Here is a 15,622-nt window from a genome sequence, read left to right as displayed (position 1 = left end):
TCGGTACAGCACTCATTTTAAGGGACACTTAAAAGCACGTTCGACTGTTCCTGGGAAATAATAAAATTATGATAATTCTAAATTTGACTTAATGGTGACAAATTTATAGGGGTCGTTTATGGCAGCAGACCCTTTAAAGGCTTTAAAATGTTTCAAGTATTTTCAATGATTGTGATTGACCTTGAAAAGAGTCTGGACCCCTTTTGTTCAAAACAAGAATTCACAATTACAGTACACAGGGAATGTGACAAAGATGGCCGTGGCTGGATATCGGATAGTGGTTGTAACCGCCTCTTTAATATTACCACAGTCTGCTGGTCAGTCTTGTGTATAAAACATTCAGTGCCAAGTGGATGGTGCCACTCAATGATTTTACCATCTGGTCACTAGCAACATGTGGATTGTTGAACTGCATACACCCACCTCTCTATACATTACAATGAAAACCTGCAGCCACTGACTGGCTATGAACTAACCTAGAAATTAATTATCTAGTCTTGCTGGTTGTATTATTTACCTATGTATCGGACAATATGGGTGGAGGACGATTTTATGGTTACATTTCCCCTCCTCCAAATCATAATTTACAGTGATATTGATAACATTTGGAATTGCAGATAGCTTGTTTGTGAATACTTTTTAGGAGTGTTGTTAAGTCAAGTCAGTGAATGACTGCCCTTATATTAGAAGCAGAATGTCACACAAAATGTTGATACTAAAAAAATCATGATTTACTACTCAACTTAGGGATTCAGTGTGCACAAAACAATTCTTAATGTTTTGCTTTGCAGCATTGCTGGATAAAATAATTCCTTGCATTACGTACAGTGCATTTACTTTGTGCTGTGATTATCAGAATAAAAATGTGGTTTTCAATCAGGATGTAGTTCACAACCAATAGACCATCGGGAATCTTTTAATTATGCTGGATTGGATAATTAAAGGCGTTAGTCTAAATGTCATGTTCATAACATCCACATTCTACAGTTTTAGTCGTGTTCCAATCTTGTGTGTGTTCTTACTAACACTGATTCTATTCATACCAAAAGAGTCCAGACATTTTTGTAATTTTAACCGCATTGTGGTTACATGTACATTGACTTAATCAATTTAAAAACAAAACAAGATGGCTTCCACAAGTTCCAGTCTTGTTTAACTAGACTAATTTTGATAATTTTCTGCATTGGTATTCAATTTCAGTCACTGAAACAAGAACAAGAACTCGTGTAACAAACCACAAAGGGAACTGACTGGATTTGTTATTTTATGCAATATTGGGATACATGAAGTGAGGACACTGGTCTTGACAATATTCAAAAGTACATCCTACCTTTAAATGAAAACAAAAAAAGCTGGGAAAATGCTAGGAAAAACATGAAATGGCAGGCCTGTATGCTTCGTTTTTGAACGGGCAAGGGCACCAAGGCATTTTCTCCTCGATAAGAGGCACCCTATGAGGAAATTGTATTCAACTGGAGAATTTCTAGGGCACCAAGGCAATGTCCAGGTGGCACAAGGGCAATCGCCTTCGTTGCCTCTGTGAAGTATTAGCCTGAAATGGACCAAAAATGCGCCGGCTTTATCATAGTCCTTGGTGTCACACCCTTACTAATGACAAAGGAGGCAAATTATTGGACAATTAATGTAAGCTAGTTTTGGTGCGTAAAATGAGCGTGAGACCTCAGCATCCTTGTAGCATTTCGCATTAAGTGCAAGGGGTCTTTAGTTTTTTTGTGGTTTTACCACTGACTGTGGGTACCGTACATTCTGGAAACTGCTGTAATGTATTTGTTTTGGTTTACTGGAAACAATTACAGAGTTTTACATTTGTGGAGTGTTTTAAGAGTATTTTTTGATTCAGCGAACTCATTGATTACCTTATTTCCCCCTTTCTCGTATTCTTGGCCTCGCAGATTAGGTGGGAGAAGAATATAACGTTAGGAGAACCCCCGGGGTTTCTGCATTCATGGTGGTGGTAAGTCAATGATTTTATTCACTTTTTCATGACCAGCATAAAATAGTTTGTATTGTTCCATGAAGATGACTTTTCTTCAAGAAAATTGTCATCACATCATTGAAGACGACTCCTGTCAAGGGATGAGCGAGCAAGAACATCTAGATGGCAGTTCTACAGTTCTGGGCCAAATTTCATGGCTCTGCTTACCAGAAGCAGGGAATTCTGTGCTTACGTCAAGCGTATTTCACGGGTTACAGGGGAAGTACGGCTTGTGCGCGTGCATACTCCATGTTGCTACGCATTCTTCCCTTACTCAGCTAGCGCAGAAATTCAGCGCTTGCTCGTAAGCGAAGAATGGTGATCGTAATTGCAGAATTCTGCAGTATGCAGAGCCATGAAATTTGGCCCAGAAGGGACCGAATATTTGTACAGTTTGGAAAAGTGTAAATCAGGCCTAGATTTTTATCTTTGAGCTCAAACATGTTGAAAGGGCAAGGCCATTTTCATTTTGCAAAGGGCACTTCCATTGAGAAATCTTAAAGTCAAAGGGAATATTTTTATGGGCACAAAGGCCAAGACCAGGGGCAACGGAGGTCATGTCATCCGTGACCTGCGTGTAATTCCAGGCCTGGAAATAGAGAGAAAATAAATGTGAGGGGAAAACAGGTAGCTAGCTTGACTTCCTGATAAACGTTTGATGATTTGGGATTTGAAGTCCTCGAGGGGAAAGTGACTTCCGAATTATTATTGCTACTTTCCACGGGCTAAGGGAATAAACAGCATTGGCAACATGTGTTTGTAACACTACTCTTTTGCATACATGTGAAGCACACGATGTACTTTTCCTGCTTGCATAATTAGAGGTGTTGAACATTTTCAAGCAAGGTATGATGTCATTTTTGTTTACCTTGATACCAGTGGTAAAGCACTGTGTACTCGGAGGTTTTTGAATCTTGGAGGGAAAATGAATATGTTGTTCGGATGGGATTAACAACCCTGACCCCCTCTTTCTTGAGCAGTGTCTGAAACGCTAGACCACCGGGGCTGTCAAGAGGCAAGTTCAAATTCGGTAATTGGCTGAAGAAATTACAAACAAAGGGATGTTTATTTTCTTTCTATTAATTTATTATCACTTCACGGATAATGTGCAGGAAGGGAAAAAATTATTAGGTTTAATCTGAAAGCTGTCTCACTGTAAAATTCATAGCTAAATTTGAACAGATACATTGTACTTATTTGTTCAATTGGAAATTAAAATCCAGTTCCTATTTGAAACAATTCAAAATCACATTGAAAACGTTCAATTTGTTTTATCATGATATAAAGTCACTCAATAATAACAGTCAACACAATTGGATTCAAAACAAAAATTCCACATTTTTTAAAACATACTTTGATAAACTGGAGCTGGTGTAAATCTTGGTTCTTTTAGCAGTTGCCTTTATGGAGAGTTGTAATCAGTTGGTGAAACCATTGAAATTTGCCAACAGAGGGCAGTCTATAAACCAAAGCAATCTATGATAAAATATAGAAGGTGTTGAGTATACTTTGCTGTTGCAGATGCCTGCCACAGTTGGCCAAGTTCAATGCATAATGTTCAGTGCATGCAGACGTTGTGTGTACAAAACTCAATGTACAGAGTCACAGACTTAACCATGGCTACATTGTACGAGATATAGGCCTACTGTACGTATGTGTGCATTGCACCACTTTTCTCTATGATACTGGCAGTAGTAATGTTATGTAGTGCAATGGTTGTACGTACCCCTAGTGCTAGTGAACAACAGTGAACTGTTGGCAAATGTGCCTTTACAGGAATTAAATGCAAAAGAAAGAAGAGATTTATTAAACAAAATGAAAATGGTAATTGTAAAATAATGAACTTGAAGTGCATCTCGTAGAGATTAGAGGCTTGTCCATGTTTCTTCCTATGAAAATCAAGTGTTTAGGTCACACAGACTCTTGGTATCCCTTCTAACATCAGAGAAACTATTAGCCATCTTGAGGATACGGTGAACACCATTGGAGTACATTGTTTGGTTTGTGTGTATTCAGACAGATTTACACGTAAACCGAATAGTGTAATTATTTTGTGTACACCAAAGAAATGGATTTTATATTTAAGTGGTAAATGGATTTTGTATTAAAGTGGTAACTGAAAAATAAAAGGATGTGTAGTGCTTATGGGCTAGGGAGAGACAAATGTACAAGTGTATAAAATGTACATGTATAGACGATGTGACCTATGTTTACATTCAAACCGCCCTCTGTTGACAAAACACTGTATACGTCATGTTTCTCCGGGCAAAAAGACGCGTAGTCATGGTAAGATTGCATACACTTCCTAGCTGGCTGCCAGAACACAAAGGTTTTGCCCGGCGGTATGCGCGCAAATCATGTTAATGGTTTTCGAGTGATGTCAGAGGTCACATCGTCTATAGACATACACTGGTTGATTAGGGTTTAAACTACAATCATGGTTCCTCTATGATCTACCTATCTGGTTATGACCTATCACACAGTAATGTTTGGTATGGTTAGTTGAGTCAGCTCCAACTGTAAACGTACCCGCTTGTACAGTGTGTTGTAATGGATAAATATTTAAGCAAACAACATGGACGGACTTGAGTTTATGTTAATGACATTAGGTCACTTTCTCTTCAAGGGAGGGTATATCTTTGGTAATTACTCCAAAATTAATGACTGTAAAATCTAACTTGGTAAGAAGCACTGGAGCTGTTCATAATATATAATATTTTGAGAAAAAAATTTCCCTCGAAGGGAATGTGGTTTTAGATTAGGGGATTCAAAATTGCGGTCTGAGAATTTTTTTTTTACGATTCCAATAACGTACATATGTATTATTAGATTTAACCACTCAAGTTTTTCAGGAATATCTCAAAATCTACCACCTTTTAAAATGAAATTTTTATGAGTTATGTTTGTTGTATATATACTACATGTATGTATAAAGCATCAAAACAATCAAATGGTTACAAAAACCAAAGGTATAATTTGTCTTTAAAGACCAATGATGGCTGCTGCCTAGACAAAAATTTAATAGTATTTGGAAAGAAATACAATGTAAATGTACAGTACAACAAGAAGTGACTGACAAAAGTATTGATCTGATGTCCCCCCCCCCTCCATTGTATACACATACCTTAGAGAAAGTCCTTTCTTTAAGGTAAACTACAGTAGTGCACAAAGTTTTGCAATGCAGAATTGTAAAGGTACGAATCAGTGTAGCAGGAAAATGGCTACATCATGTACACTGTATGCAGTGGTTGTATGCATTTGTGTACAGTATGCAACTAAATGATCAAAATGTACACAGGTACAAACTGCATTGACCTTTCTGACATAGCTTTTCAGACCGAGCTGACAATTTTCTGGAAGGATGTAGTTTTGAAGGTTGAGGATGGTGGGTCGGTCTCTCATTCCTGCCTATGCCCTAAAATATCACTGAACCCCCACCCGTCCCCCCTGGGAAAAAAAGTAAAGTAGAAGACGAAGAAGACAGAAATCCCAGACATTACTTTGCTGTTGTTGCAGTAAACTTTGTAACAGAGGACTCTGTTTTGATTATTTAGTCGCAAGTGTGGTGTTTGGAACCGCTTTTTAATCTGATCCTAGACACAATTGAAAAGAATAATTTTAAATGCAAATATACCAATTAAATTAAGATTCAAATGATGAACATTAATGACAAATTTTTCCTTGCTCACTTTGATTTGGAAAAACTAGAGCGTGAATATCCAAAAACTGTCACTAGGTCCTAATTTACAGATAATTGTAAGTGAAGGATAACATTTAGTCGGTACTTTAAATATGTAGAAGATCATGTAAAATATGTCTTTTATTTAAGAAAAAATATTTTGAGATTTTTAAGTCTCTGAAAATTAGTTCAGTCTGCCCTATAAATTTACTCTGTGTAACACACATGTTTGAATTTAAACAGATTCACAAATTCAAACGTTTCTGTTTATTTGTGGGGGGGGGGGGCTTCAAAGTATGAAATGTTGCCGTAACCATGGGACTCAATACAACACAAAATGTCAAACAGACTGTTTCGTTGCAAATGTAGTCAGAGATGCAGGGAGAGGGGAGAGATGGAGAGAGAGAGGGAGAAGAAAAAAAACTACAAAGGGTAAAAAACCTTGGGAAGCATCTGATTATAAATTCTGCTGTTTGCTCCACATCTTGGGCGACACTACAAATACAGCCACGGTAGAATCCTGGCTGGAGCGCCGCGACAGCGGTACTATCCCGCCTGACCTGTGTAGCTCGAGATCGAGACAGTATGCAAATTATCCAGTGGGGATAGGAGAGTCTTTAAGGGCAACGACCCCCGTTGTCATTAATCTTTTAGGGCTGCTGTTGTACATGCTCTGGTCCTGCGTTCCGGAGGTGGGGAGAAGTATTGTCCCTTCATCATCCCTATTGACCAAAAACCTACACCATATTTTCAGACAAAGATTGGATTAAAAAAGAGGTATCTATACAGGTGGGAGATGAAGTTGTATTAAAAACTGTACACAATTCTGAAACTTATCATCGTGGGAGTTTGTTTTTGCTGCTGTCAAGTTTGAGATGATCACAGGTGATTTTCTTCCTACTGAAGTCTGATATCAAGAGTTGTTTGGCCCTCAGAAAATTCAGTCACTTTTTTATTAAATAGCCTGAAAATTTGATAAATCCCATGTTCATATAGGTCCATACACTTAATTCCGTTGAGTATCAAAAGATATCAACTAAATAAGACAAATAAGATCAATCTTCTCTTAGGCATTGCTCAAATAAAACATTCGTAAAACAAAGCTCTTTCTCATGAAAATTTTAGCCTTGAGAAATAATTTCTCATCCATTGTGGAATTTTACCAAAAATTCAAGCCCACCACATATTGCCGACCTTAGTCCAGATCAGCTGAAGGTTCATGATTTTTTGCTGCGCGAATCTCTCTGGCATAATGCTTTCATCTTTGCAACGATTTTGATCCACGCAAAACATAACCAAATACATGTAGTCGGCGTCGATACAACCTTGAAATAACCCACAACACACCCTTGGGTGCTGCTCGCTTTCGAAATGTTACCCTGTACAACTTCAATTTGTGTACCCATCCATTGTGAGGTTTCAGTAGAAGTACATATTTTTCTCATTGAAATGCCATTTACCAAACATGCAAGGGTTACAAATTGCTGTGTCCCTTCAAGAATGAAGTTCAAGGACTGTGTGTTCAAATTTCTTAGCAAACTGTGTAGTCATTAATTTATATGTTCACAACATGCACACATCCCTCAGCAACTAGATTCATTGAATAAATACATTCTACATAAACTCGTACCATCACTTTAGCATGGAAATCATATATGTTCAGATTTTTTTTCTTTCAATTTGTTGTTTGCTGTTTTTAATTGAACTTTACTTTCTTGATAACGCAAACAAAAACTGAGCAAATTATTTTTAAATGCGTGAAACAACACATGCCTGATATTTCACGGAGCCTTTAGAGGTAATTGCCTCCATGTCAATGCTCCTAGTCATCGCCTTGATGCCCTTTGAAATGTTCCAGTACAAATTCTCTATATGCACTTTATTCTGAGAAAAAAAAAATTCTTGCCCTTGAAACAAAGTATCGAGCCTTGCATAATGCATGCATTGTCCTTCTCATCATTATTTTGGATTAACTCTTGCTTGATAACTTTCACATCATTTCCATTAAATTCTTATTGACATTTCGTACATACTGCAAATAAAATACACAGGAAGCTAGATAATGTTTGTCAATTAATGGATAAGATACAGTACATGGCCATAAAACATTGTCATTAAGTCAGTGTTTCCCAGAACTGGTTTCGCTGGAGGCACTACTGTGAAACTTAAAGGAATCTTTTCGGACATCCAGTGTTTATGTTAACTTGCCAATTCAAGGAACCGTATTCATTATACATTTCATGAATGATTATGAACAACTTATTTGTAATACTAGGGTAGATTTGTCAGATATGTGATGCAGAGTTAGGGTGGATTTCAGGCGTGGAATTGTCCCTTTGTACATGTACTTGCAAGGCCATTTTCATTTTGCAAAGGGCACTTCCATTGGAAAATATTTTAATCTTGAAAAAGTCTATAGGAAACTTTTGAAGAGGCACTAGGGCTAGGGGCACAGAGGCGATTGCCTGCATTGCTCCTGTCAGGCCTGTATCCTTCATTTGTCAAAGGGCAAGGGCACCAAGGCATTTTCTCCTAGGTAAAGGACACCCTATGAGGAAATTGTAAATTTCTAAGAGCATTTTAAGGGCACCAAGGCACTAGGGGCATGGAGGCAATCGCCTTGGTTGCCTCCGTGAAGTATCAGGCCTGCCGTCGATTTCACAAAACTCTTCCTAACTTAAGACTAATCTTAGGACTTAGGACGAGTCCCAACCCTGCACTGTAGCATGCAGACCTTAAGATTAATCCTAAGTTAGGACGAGTTACTAAGACGAGTCCTAACTCTTTGTGTAATCGACTGCTGCCCTGTGAAGTATCACAGGCCTGTGTAAAGTTTCACGTACAGTACTTTAATAAGAAGTAGATTCATGTTGGGGAGCTCTGTTTTAGTTGGATTGCTCAGTGAGCCAAGCAGCACATTCCACATGATCTGACTTTTGAGACGCTCCCTAATGTTTCAGCCTTCATTCTCTAGAAATTCACCAAAATGTGCACATCCACCATGCAAATGAAGCAATCATGATGAATATAGAGTTCATATCAGTGTGAAGTCATCAAGGTTAGTTTGGCTAGCAATGGTGTTAAAGGGACTGCACCAATGAGAACAAGAGGTTAGTGTCAACTGTGACCATTGTTTTGGCACAGGTTGCATATTTGTGACTTTAAGTGGACTGACAGCCAGTCTACCTGTGTTATCGATTTAAGTGGGGAGACTATTGGCTTGTCTATGCCCTTCATAGTCTATTTTATAGGGAGACTGGTGGTAGCCATCACCCAGCCTACATGTAGGCTTACTGACACTGTCAGAAACATTGAGGAGGTTAAACCAGTATAAACTAGACACAATCAAGGTATCTGAGGAGACTGGTAGCAAGTCTTAAGTACGATTTCTTGAAGTTGAGAGCAAGGAGGTAGAAATAAAAGAGGTCTTTTAGAAACATGCAGTTTGGATTCATATTGTTTTCTGCAGCAAACGGTGCTTAACAATTTCTTTGTTGAGCAAAAACTTCCAATACACTGTTGGCATTTTTGGCTTGATAACCTATTTCTGATGGACAACCGTTAATGTTACATGCTTGACAGTTTTGTGAAACAGTACATGTAGGTCTACATCTAGGTCTACATCTAGGTCTACATCAAGATCTACATATATAGGCATTCAGTTCAAATTAATTAGTCCTAGTCTCACTAGTCTAAGTTCACTTGGATTTCATGTGAAGAGAGTGTTGGCCATAACAACCAGAAAGGCATTTACGTTGGGAGATTGGTAGCCAGTGTACATTATCTTAGGGCAAAGCATTGATGCCACAAGACAAGTAGCCAGTCTACACCCATCCCTATCCAAGACATTCAGAGAAGCATCCATCATATATCAAAGCATTGATGCCACAAGACAAGTAGCCAGTCTACACCCATCCCTATCCAAGACATTCAGAGAAGTATCCATCATATATCAAAGCATTGATGCCACAAGACAAGTAGCCAGTCTACACCCATCCCTATCCAAGACATTCAGACTAAGCATCCATCATATATCAAAGCATTGATGCCACAAGACAAGTAGCCAGTCTACACCCATCCCTATCCAAGACATTCAGAGAAGCATCCATCATATATCAAATCATTGATACCAGGAGACTAGTAGCCAGTCTACACCGATCCCTATCCAAGACATTCAGAGAAGCATCCATCATATATCAAATCATTGATGCCAAGAGACTAGTAGCCAGTCTACACCGATCCCTATCCAAGACATTCAGAGAAGCATCCATCATATATCAAATCATTGATGCCAAGAGACTAGTAGCCAGTCTCCTATCATCCCTATTTAAGAAGTATCCGTCATAATGTAAAGCATTGAAACCAGGAGGACTAGTGGCCAGTCTACACCAAACACTTTCTAAGGCATTCAGAGAAGCACCATTCATAATGTAAAGCATTGGTGCAAGGAGACTAGTAGCCAGTCTACACCCATCACTATCTAAGGCATTTCAATGCCAGGAGACTAGTAGCCAGTCTACAGCCATCACTATCTAAGGCATTCAGAGAAACATCCTCCTCTCTTCCTCTCCCAGGAGAGCTAGTATGTCAGGAATCCTGTTCATCTCTAAGAAAACACATGTGCTTTGGGGTTACACAAAGGTGCCGCCGTACTACTTAACACCACGGAGTAGCCATTCGAGGATTGTTTATCAAAACTGGAGCTGGGCCGATCGCTGTCAGCTCTTTTTCTCTACGCACTTTGTGCAGATATTAAAAAAAACAAAAAAGAAACGCCTTGAGGTTTTTTCTTTGTGTTGCGTTTCAACGCCCACCTTGTGTATTATTAGTGACCCAACTCCCTGCCTGCTGCCAACTAATTTCAGAGTGGCACTCTGAATTTTGGCCTTTTTGTAACTTTGGACTTTTCCACTGATGCAAAGTTCAAAAAACAAAAACACTATTGTTTTTAACTTACTAAATTTCAAAATACAGATGCATTTCCTTTACTTTAAAGTTGAAAATTCTAACCTTCAAATAAACTTCTGCCGATGCATGTAGGTGTGTGCATCTCCTATTTATTTTCTTTGAAATGTTTTGAGCTAATGGGTTATCTTTTGAAGCATTTGTTGCAATGTTTTTGATAGGCAGAAGTCTTTTTAATGTTAATAAACCATTACATTTTGGGGTACAAATATACTTGCATTTTGGGGTACAATACGTTTACAATACACATTGGGGTACAACACTTTACATCTTGGGGTACAATACATTTTGAGTTAGTACATGCATGGAGGGTACATGTAAATATAATACATTTTGGGGTACAATACATACATTTTGGGGCACAAACATCTTTGGGATACTGTTATTTTATAAACCATTACTCCTAAGGCCCACTTGCCTACAGGTGACCTCAATCCTCCAATATTCTCTTCCCTTGTGTCACTCCACACCAACGTTGTTTGGACTTGGATGTGATTGGAATGCTTGACTCAGTGATAAGCAATTGTTATCAAGGGTCTACAGCCATCTTATCCTTCAGAATCCTTCATTTCGGCAAATAGTTTATAGAAAAATTTGGACGAGCAAGGTTTTCAATATTGTTATCACTGGTCAACAAACTCAAGTTTGCACATGTTTTTGCGATACAAATTGCGAAAGCTTTTAGCCATAAAAAGATATGTGTGCAATTAAAATAATTACAAATTTTGTCATTACCCAGAACAGCATGCAATTCATTTTGCAGCTAAACGTGCATGTAATTTTTGCGAATTAGATTATGGTACTTTATGTTAGTGCACCATGATGGATTTGATGTAGCGTTGTTCATAGCTGTAGCCTATCACTGGTTTGCTGGACTTTTTATTAAGCTATTAATGGCAACTGATTAGCCTTCTAATTATCAATGTCAGGTGCTAGGGGCATTGTACAATGATGGATGCTACCTTTTGGTAAATAACATCAATATTTACCTGAATTGATATTTCAGTGTGTGCATCACACATCATTATACTACTACCCTTAAGTAAGATGGATGGTGCATTGTTACAATGGATACAATCTTCGGCTTGGTTTATGGTGAGAATGTCCTTGCCCTGGTGAAAAGATTGTACTCTTCAATTGATGAGGAGTTTATACTCATGGGGGATGTTACTTTACAAGACTGAGATTTTAAGATGAATTGCTTAGCATACCTATAGTGTGTTTTGGTTGGGGGAAACTATTTTATAGAGGGTTAGTGTTCCTCTGGGTGAAGGAGGTAGTAAAAGGAAACTTGCAAAAAGTCAGACCTTTGAAAAATCTCACGCATAGCTGGCCTCTGGACTTGGCATCTCTGAAAAGTGGTTGTTCTTTATAAGTGATCTTTTTAAAAGTTATACGTGGCTTTTGAGAAAGACTCTGTGGGGTTCTCCTCAGGATCTTTTTAAAACCAAGGGTGTATTCTGGACTGACATTTTTGAAGTTTGGCCAAGGTTGCTGAATTTCATAAAATTAACTGTGCCTTATTTTAAAGTTTTCTCAAGCTTTAGAATTTATTATGGATTCATATTTCATGTGATAAATAAACTTCTAAAATCTACAGCATAGCTGTTGCAAATTGCTACCAACCTAAAGAACCGATGGTATAAATGCAAAACAATAGTTAATAGCCTGATGTTTCAACAGTTTTAGCCTTCGAGAAAGACCCTGCTAGGGTCGAACTGTCAGGCCGCTATCTATGTTGTTTCCTTAAAGTTGATTCAGATACACCATGTACATACGTTTCCATACGGACATCCACATGTGCCAACACCTTTGTTGTCCTTGCATGCTGCTTACTTGGTGCCCTTGTTATGTTATACCTTACATGTGTGTTTAGTCAGCGCATGGGTAGATGCACAGCTCTAAGAAATGTAGATGATTTGCCCTTTAAAACCCGATGATCAGCATTGTATTAAGGAGACTACACAACACAGTAGGTGCACAAGTGCACTATGCGCAATGAGCAGCACTACACTGTACAGTATGTGCCCAATCTGTGGTTAGTACATTGATGTTTGTATACAAACATTGTCCCTGTATTTCCAGGAAATCCATTTGTTACATTGTGTTACATTGTAAATATCTCTGCTAGTAGTAGTGTTTAAATAAGTACAGTAATACATTTTAGGTAAATTATATATACTTTATACATTATGTAAATACATTGTATACATTTGTGCAGCTCCTGAGTGTATTACATGCATACATAGTACCACTGTGTTACACACAACAGTACATGTACCAGCATGCTATGTTTTCTCTGTGGAGACATCTTTTGTTCTTTCCTTTGTCCCTGTTAGCATCCTCCCAAAGACTTTGTGAACAAAATTCCATATGGAGCATCCCAGTCTTCAGAATCCCCCTATATGGGGACCTTGTCTGTTACATTGTTGGTCTTGGTTTCCAGAAGGTACTGAAAAACTACTGTAGTTTTTGTACAATAGAATGATATTGTCATTTCTCCGACAGTACAAAAATTATCTAAGCACCTAACCATTTTGCTTACTGGTGCCAGCCAAAATACCATGTTTTATGTGCACATTTTTTGACAGGCTCCCTGCCTATTTTTGCTAAGCAGAATTTTGGTAAGCAATAATTTCTGCTTTCAAAACTGCATAAAAGGTTGGGCCCAGTAGAGGTGGACGTAAGCATGCATCATGCACAGCTCCTCCAATGATAGGCTGTTTTTCGAAACTTTAGCTGAGGACTGTTTGAAGCAATGTACTGAAAGCCAAGCTGACCATGAATACAGAACTTGTTTAAGCTGCACACTAGACCCTGTTTTGAACAGTATAGTGATTAAGAAGAACTCTTAAGCCCGGTATATATTTTCTGCGAATGGGATGCGAAATTTGGTTGAAACAATTATTGGTACTCTCTGTCTTTCCTATTGTGATACAAGAAAGTTCTGTTAGTACAAAGAATTCGCAGGAAGTATGAACCAAGTTTATTAGTCTTAGATTTTGATTTAGTCCTTCTATTTGTCTTGCTTGATTCCTATTTAATGATTAATATAAAGTTATAAATTTATACACATAAAATGTTTAAAACAATTTCTGTAAGCCCTACCAGTAAGTTATTGAAGTATGTTTTTTGATCCATAAGTGTAAAGAGCTTTCAGTGGACCTGCTGACAGTTTGGATAATAAAGGAACAAGCCTATTTCAACAAAGTACACATATTTTTCAGTTCGTTAACCCTGGACAATTTTTCTTGTTTTTTTTCTCTGCAGTGTATTCTGGGATTTGTATTGTGCGGCGCCCGAGAGGAGAGAGACGTGTGAACATTCAAGTGAGGCGAAAGCTTTCCACGATTACGTGAGTACTCTTTACTTAAATTCATCAAGTCTCTACACCCCCCCCCTCCTTACAGTCGGCATGCTTCAAGTCGCAGAAAAGCTTGTGAAATTAAGTGTGTTCCCTGCAGGAGTCCATCGCCCCTGCGAAAGTGGAGCGTCGTATTGTAGTGGAGGAATTCTCTCCAAGATTTGCAGGCATGGTTGTCTTGTCTTGGGGAATTGTCTTACCGTTGTTTTCTTGTACTCTCACTTGAACGATTGTGTATCTGTTGAGTGCAACAATCCATGTTGAGAAGTGTGCTAGGACAAAAATGCCTAATGCAGTTAGGTAACGGTCCAACTTTTTTTGTTCTTCGAAGTAACCTTTTTTTCCTGGCATTATTTAGTACACCTCACTGAATGCAAACTGTTTCCGCCCTAATTCTTTGAAGTGCATCCAACATATCTCAACAGTGAAATCAAGTAAAGCATTTCATCTGTGTGACTGACGTTCTTTTGCTGTAAAAATTGTTTATCAACTCTTGAGTTTACCTCATGGTCTAATTCCTTGTGGAATGCTTGTTGGCGTTTTTAACAGAAACTCTTATTAAACGGTGGTGACTTTCTCTACAAGCAATCTATTAATTTGTTTCTTTTGCAGGGAACATAACAAGTTGTACTGCAGTTTAATGTACAATTAGTGTACACATATTGCCCCCATGTGCCAATCGAGATCCTGCATTCACAGTTTTTCTTGTCATACGTAAAATACTGTTAAAGGAGTACATGCAAATGTACAACAGACTGACACTACAGTTTCCTTTAACTTTTGTAAGTTACTGGGGTGGATTTCACAAAGAGTTAGGACTAGTCTTATCTCGAGTTAGGACCAGTTACTCGTCCTAACTTAGGACTAGTTACTCGTCCTAACTTAGGACTAGTTACTCGTCATGACAATTTGTATATCTCCTAGGACTAGTCCTAACTCTTTGTGAAATCGACCCCTGGTTTGGTACATGTGCATTGTAAACAAAGATAAACAAATGTGTATGTTTACTGTGCGACCGGGGATGCTTCGCCCAGCTCCTGAGATGGTGGTTGGGGGAGTGGGTAGAGTTTGCCCTTAACTTGTTCAGTGACTATCCAGCAGGACAATGTAGCTTGCTGTCTCAGTAGTCCACCAGCTTTTTTGCCTAGTCCATATTTCATATTAAAAAGGAACGCTTTTCAAACACTGAACTAGCCAGCAGGACCAACACTAGCCAGCAGGACCTCTTGGAGAGAATTTTGACTGGTCCTCACGTGTTCTAACTTTCATTTGGCCAGTGAACCACTGTTAAGACAGAACGCTGTTGGGGGGATCTAGGTACATATTCGATCTCGGCATTTACTAAGCAATTCCCCTTCTTCATTCTAGACTGGCAGTACTTAGTGAGCATATGTAATGTACTTTTGTGTACAGTTTTCTAGTAATGATAGAGATATTGTAAAACTTCATTGTTGCTTCAGACTTGTGATCTATAGCTTCTTTTTCTTGCAATTAGACATGCCATCTCTAAAGATGGCTGTGATTGTCATCATCGGAGAGTTGGTGGATAAATCCTGAAATCGTAAAACAGATTATCAGCAAAATTTGAATCAATTTCCTTTGACATTTCTTGATATTG

The 15,622-nt window shown here is 38.4% G+C and overlaps 1 protein-coding gene across 1 annotated transcript in view; it reads left to right on the top strand.

Moving 5' to 3' along the window:
* The window catches only part of LOC117297807 (single-stranded DNA-binding protein 3-like), a 71,824-nt gene that overhangs the window by 2,688 nt on the left and 53,514 nt on the right, over positions 1-15,622 (top strand). The window contains exons 3-4 of the mRNA XM_033780954.1: positions 1,914-1,975; positions 13,911-13,995. Of these exons, the coding sequence (XP_033636845.1) occupies positions 1,914-1,975; positions 13,911-13,995 (147 nt within the window). The remainder of the gene's footprint in view (positions 1-1,913; positions 1,976-13,910; positions 13,996-15,622) is intronic.

Source organism: Asterias rubens, chromosome 12, assembly GCF_902459465.1.
Source record: "Asterias rubens chromosome 12, eAstRub1.3, whole genome shotgun sequence".
Classification (NCBI taxonomy): domain Eukaryota; kingdom Metazoa; phylum Echinodermata; class Asteroidea; order Forcipulatida; family Asteriidae; genus Asterias; species Asterias rubens.
The sequence above is the reverse complement of the archived record's forward strand: the minus strand, read 5'-3'. Positions and strand labels throughout refer to the sequence as shown.